Genomic DNA, 6,369 nt, shown 5'->3' on the forward strand with positions numbered 1-6,369 from the left:
GCCGATGCGGGGGACGCGGGTTCGCGCCCCGGTCCGGGAAGATCCCACGTGCCGCGGAGCGGCTGGGCCCGTGAGCCGTGGCCGCTGAGCCTGCGCGTGCGGAGCCTGTGCTCCGCAACGGGAGAGGCCACGGCGGTGAGAGGCCCGCGTGCCGCAAAAAAAAAAAAAATCTGAAATCTGAACCACCCACATCTTGAAATGAAGATCAATAACCCTATTATCAAGTTGTAATGGAAACACCTGCTGAAACAGAACTGTCCTCCTCTTCTCCAAGAGATATACTTGAACCAAAATTTCTCACTGAACATTCAGTTAGAAACGAAAGATAATCTTCTGTAAGCCATAACCCCCAAAAGAAGAAAGAACGGGATAGCTGGCAAAGCAAAGTGTAAGCTGTAGGAACAGTTCTCCCTTGAGATCAGAAGCTTTCTCAGCAAGCGAACTACGAGCACGGCCACAGTCAGCCCCGCTGGCCTGCACGCGGTCCTCTTCTGGGCACACGCACACACATTTGTCAACCGAGACAAAAGCGAGCCCACAGTGCTTTTCTGGATACGAAATCTATACTTCAGACGACACTGCTCAGCAAAGTCTTTTCAGGGTCCACACAAGAGACGATCCAAGACTGTCTGAGGAGAGCAGAGGTAGAAGAAAACACTGGAGTGAGTTCACACATAGAGCGATGGCCTCTGACCACTGTAAAGATGGCTGTGCAGCAGCTGGAAGGATTTTTACAAAAATATAGTCTCAATGCAGCAGTTTTGCCACTGGTTTACTTTTTTCTTTGAAAACTTACCCCAAAGTATTATTTTCTGTTTTTTTTTTTTTTTTTTTTTTTTTTTTTGCGGTATGCGGGCCTCTCACTGTCGTGGCCTCTCCCGTTGCGGAGCACAGACTCCGGACGCGCAGGCCCAGCGGCCACGGCTCACGGGCCCAGCCACTCCGTGGCATGTGGGATCCTCCCGGAGCGGGGCACGAACCCGAGTCCCCTGCATTGGCAGGCGGACTCCCAACCGCTAGCGCCACCAGGGAAGCCCTATTTTCTGTTTTTAATGACACTTTCTTCATCTTTACATAACATCTAGTTTGTTGTTTTCTGAACAATATCCTTGAAAAGTGTAGCTAGGTGTACAATTTGAGGTTGACAGTTATTTACTTTCAGCTCCTTCAAGATCATTATTCTGTTGTCTTCTGGCCTCTCCTGTACTTGAGAAGTTGGCTTCAAATGGTCTTTGTGGGTAAGATGCCTTTGCTCCAGATGTCTTTGAGATTGCTCTTTGGCTTCTGTATTTGCAGTTGTAGTGCAGTGCATTTTGGTGCAGATTTATTTTTATTTATTCTGTTCAGGATTCATGTCTTCAGTCTGATACATAATGTCTTATATCAGTTCTGGAATTTCTCGGCCATAATCTCCACGTATTTCCTCCCTGTCATTTCCTCCCCCTTTCTCTTCTGAGTCTTATTAAATGTATGTTGGACCTTCTCATTCTATTCTTTATGTCTCGTAACCTCTCTATCATACTTTCAATCTTGATGTCTTTGCACTGTATTTTGAGTTTTTTTTACTCATTTCCAGCTTCCAGTTTGGTAGTTCCCTCTTTATCAGTGTCTAACCTACTTTTTACCTCAATCAGAGTGGTTTGTTCAATGACTGTGTTTTATTTGTTTTTCCTAAAAAAAAAAAAAACTGTTTAAAATGGTATTTTAATCTCTACTTAAAGTTTTCATGCTTTCCTTTAATAATTAAAGACTTTAATATTTATCTCCAGTTTTACTGAGATATGATTTGTATATAACATAGTGTAGGACTGAGGTGTACAACATACAACATGTTGCACATTTTAATCTCATATACTGCAAGATGATTACCACCACAGCATTTGCTAACGCCTCCATTAGGTCACATAATTACTGTTTATTTTTCTTTTTCGTGGTGACAATGTTTAAGATCTACTCTCTTAGTGACTCTCTCTCTCTCTCTCTCTCTTTTATTTTTTTTGAATTATAACTGACATACAGTATTATACTGGTTCCAGTTGTACAACACAGTGATTCAGTTCTTAACGACTTTCTATAATCACTATGCTGTGCATAAGGTTCCTCAGAACTCGTTCATGTTCCTACTAAAAGTCTTTAATTAATTTAAATGTACTTATTACATTTTGAGGTGTCCAGCGTGGAAACAGCTGCTGGGAGGTGCTGGCTTCCCCTGGCTGCCCTCGTGTCCCACACGGGCTTCCAGGGTGACCTCTCTGCTTTTGTACCTGTGGAGCCTTGAGAAGACAGGACACACCCTGGGCTCAGGAAGCCTCCGAGGAAACAGCTAAGTCACAATGGAGCTAGCTCACCGTCTCAGGCTTTCTACATTCTTCTCACCCCTCATTGGGCGGAGGTCAGGAAGGTGTTGAACAGCGCCCCCCACCCCCACCCCCTCCCCCCCACGGGATACATCAAGCACTGGGAGGGCGTCACGGGGTAAGGGGATGGTGAGAGCAGCAGAGACGTTCTTCCTTTTCAGGAGAAAACCTCACTATTTCAGACCAGTGGAAAGAGCTGTCCTGTGCGTCCTTAAAGAGTGTTAGCAACACTTTTCTGTGTTTCTACAAACTCGAACCAGGCCAGTAAGGGTCCTGCAAACCACTGTTGACCACAAAGCCCAGAAGAGCAGTCTGCAGAGAGACCACTGAAAGTTTTCCTTCCCTTCCTGACCATGAGCGGTACCTCGAGCCCCGCGGACGTGAGCAGAGGGGTGTGTGCCATTTCTGGGCAGGTGTTAAGACACAGGCGCGCCCACCCTTTGCTCATTTTTCCCCTATGGCAGCTGCATGAAGATGGCGGTTAATTTACAGGACAGCGGAGCCTGGGTCCTTGAATCACCTCATGCACGAGAGCCACCCAACAACAAGAACACCCATCTTAGGCTGTAATGAGGGAGAAATAAACTACCATTGTGCTACAGCAATCGAACTTTTGAGGGTCTATTTTCTAGTGCAGGGGAGGCTCAACACATCACACGCACGACTTTATCAGGAGGAGGTCCCGAACACCTTGCATCATAAAGATCTCCTCAGAGTCTCTCTACACTCCTCCTTTTCATCATTGGTGGTGAGAATTACCCCCAATTAAAAAGATAATAATGCGAGTCTAGGCCCTGGTAGAATTCATCATCAATTTCAAAGCAGCGTCACGGGCTCTAATGCAGTTGGACCTGATTACTCAGGAAAGTGTCAACACAGACACGGCAGGGGAGTGGGGGACGAGCCAGCGAGATGCCAGTGACACTGCGGACGCTCTGCTCGGTCTCCAGGGAGACACGGGGAGGACCCGGCCAGCCTTCGTCTCACCTGACTCTCGTGTCCGGCCCCGCACGGACTCGCTCCAGGGCCCGGCCCCGATGGCGTTGAAGGCCTGCATCTGCAGCTCGTACTCTGTCCATTCCTCCAGCCCCTCGACCGTGAGCTCCCTCTCCAGCCGGTCGCTGATGACTTGGGCCAGCGCAGTGGACGGGTGGTCGGGGCGCCAGCACGTAACCCTGTAGCCCACGGACTCGGGGTTCCCATTGTACTGTGAGTCGGGCAGCGGCTGGAAGTGGACAACAGTCTGCGGTGAGCCAAGGTCTTGGAGCCGCCCCCCGTGAGGGTCTCCATGCAAGGGCCTGACTTAGGGGACCAAGTCCACGGAAAAGATATTCTGGGGTGAATATTCTTATGACCTTTATTCTACTTTCCCCTGGAACTTTTCTTCTGTTAATTAAGTGAAGTCCTGTCAGTAACTTTGGCTGGACATAATTTCTTTTAATACATTTCAGCTTAATTTTGTGGGGAAATGTTCTGATTCAATATCAACCTGGCTCTCTTACAAATACTGAGTATTGGTTCCGTGTCAACCTGGCTTAAGGACTTAACAGGTTCAGCCTGTAGGGCTATCGGCTTTCCTCCCCAAAGAATATTCCTCGGTTCCAAGAAGCCAGTGAGTCATGCTACTAATTAATAAGACAGCTGGGGCTGGTCTGAGACCCAACACCGACTGTAAAATGCAATATACTTCCTGGTTTAATGATGAGATTAGTTTGGACCGGGACAAGGCAAGACTAGGAAATGACTAAGCTCTGGGCTCCCACGCAGGCCCCCCGCCTCCCAACTCACCACCCAGCGGAGCCGCAGGCTGGTCTCGCTTGCGGTTCGGACGGTGATGCTGGTGGGGGCCACGTCCGGGGGGGCCTGCAGGGTCTGGATGACCCGGGAGGACTGACTGAAGGGGCTGGCACCGACGACGTTCACCTGCCTCATTCGGAACCTGGAAGCAAAGCCGACGACCGGAGTTACTCTGCACAAGAGGTAATGTGGAAGGATGGAAACCCGCCCACAACTTCCAGGGGTATGAGGTGGGCGGGGGCAGATATGTGTCTGCCCGCGTCACAGAGGCCATTGCTCAAGGCCGCGCTCTTTCCACCTGGTTTCATGAAAAATGTGAATTACATATATGGCCTCCTTCCCTAAAAGCCTCCACAGAATGGTCAATGCACCACAACTCAGCAATTTCCCGTTCCAAGGGAAGCGTGACTGGATGGGTTACGTGGCCAGAATCTGTGCCATCAGATGCCCTTGGCTGGTTCGGGTTTAGGGCGAGACCAGGGGATTAGAGCTCAAGTAGCTCTTTAACGGAAGTGGAATGTCACAATGTCGCTACCAGATGACAGCTTTGAAATTCCAGCGTCTCTTAATGACCAAGGGTGCCCTGCAACCCATTCTCTGTTGGTTCAGGAGACGAGCAACGGCCCCAGAATCCACACCCTGAGACTCTCACCCCATCGCTGACTTGGCTTTTTCCTTGTCTATGAAACGAGGGTGGAATTAGATGTTCTTTAAAGTCGATGTCAATGTTCTCAGTTTTTATCTCTTCTTTATTAATATGTACAACTATTCGAATTGAACTTATATACCAGAAAAATATCCTAAGTAGACACACATATTAATTATAGGGGCTTCCTCAATTTACGTGATTTTAAGACAGGTTCACTGATCTCTAATCACGCTTTCTGATCTTTGAAATAACTGTATAGCTTATACTAATTTCCCACGGCAAGGCTTGCATCCCAACAGGTCATTTTATGCTGAATGTGTTTCTCTAAAAACAAGGGTATCTTGATTCATCTGCTCTAATCTTAGGAAGGATGTTAAAATGAATGTAAGTTAAACAGCATCTCTCATCAGGTTTTTTCCAAAAACCCTAAGTCTGCTATATTGTACTGAAAAAGTGTCCTTCGCAAAAAGATGTAAAATCTCACCTTTTCCTCCCTGAACTAGTCATTCTTAGTCTTTTGTTCCCCGATCTTATGAGATGTATCCATCCTGGCAGAACAGCGACTTTATCAAACTCAGCATCTGGTGATAACTGGAAATTCCACCTCCTTCAGTGACCTTATGGGGAATCACCATGTCTCTAAGAGCCCACGACCACCCTACCCTTTGTTAAGGCCAAGGATGTACTGCCTGGATAGGTTTCAGGATCAAGGAGCAAAGGTTAAATGGCACATTAAGTGCTTGATTACTGCTAGTCCTGGGCGGGGTGGGGGAAGCAGAAGGCTATTCTGAGGACGTCTGCTTTGTGTACACACAGTGTACACACAGCACGGTAACAGTCCCCAGAGTTTGTGGACTTTTGTAAAGAAAAGCACCACATCTCCAACCATGTGGGCCTTGGCTACTAAGCCTAGTGTACCAGCCATGCTGCTGGCTGCCTGGCCAGTGGTGTTGGTGGTAGGGGCGTGGCTGACCTAGCATCAGGTACCACCTCCCTGGAATAACACTCGACCGTGTCTCATGTCCCGAAAGGTTCAATTTACTGTTATGTCCACCTGGAAGTGTCTCGCTTACACTCATGCAGCCAGGTTTCACTACTGCAGACGGGGCCACGTGTGGGGGGCACCCCCTTCCTCGTGCGGGGTTCGTGGCCCGCCGCTCTCACCTGTAATGAGTGTAGGGCGTGAGGTTCGGGATCTGCAGCGTCTGGGCGTCAGGTTCATTCTCCTCTTCGTAGAGGGTAACCCACTCTTCCTCGTCGCCGACGGCTCCAACCTGGGGAAGGGAGGTCTTGGGACCGGCTGGACGACACAGGGCGGAGGCTGCCATTCATGTATGTGCGGCCGCCCAGTGTCCCCCACGAGTGGGGCGAGTTGAGTCCTGCGTGTGCACACCCCCAACTTGTGCCTCTGAGACGTGGGCCCCTCTGTCCCTGCCACTGGGTCTGGGAGGTTCCAGTCACCAGCTCACAGTCAGGACCTGGGCACAACTGCCCGAGCGCTCTGAGGCCGCGGGTGCAGGAGAGGACCTGGCCGTCGGGTCCTTCATTCCTGGTGAGGGGATAACT

General features: G+C 49.2%; 1 protein-coding gene across 1 annotated transcript in view; it reads right to left on the reverse strand.

The window, feature by feature from the left end:
- SDK1 (sidekick cell adhesion molecule 1) overlaps positions 1-6,369 on the reverse strand; it is a gene marked incomplete at its 5' end in the record, with an annotated part of 365,000 nt that overhangs the window by 113,336 nt on the left and 245,295 nt on the right. The window contains 3 exons of the mRNA XM_007447090.1: positions 3,345-3,582; positions 4,146-4,296; positions 5,968-6,077. Coding sequence (XP_007447152.1) covers positions 3,345-3,582; positions 4,146-4,296; positions 5,968-6,077 — 499 coding nt within the window. The remainder of the gene's footprint in view (positions 1-3,344; positions 3,583-4,145; positions 4,297-5,967; positions 6,078-6,369) is intronic.

This window comes from Lipotes vexillifer, unplaced genomic scaffold (assembly GCF_000442215.2).
Source record: "Lipotes vexillifer unplaced genomic scaffold, Lipotes_vexillifer_v1.1 scaffold625, whole genome shotgun sequence".
NCBI classification, from domain to species: Eukaryota; Metazoa; Chordata; class Mammalia; order Artiodactyla; family Lipotidae; genus Lipotes; species Lipotes vexillifer.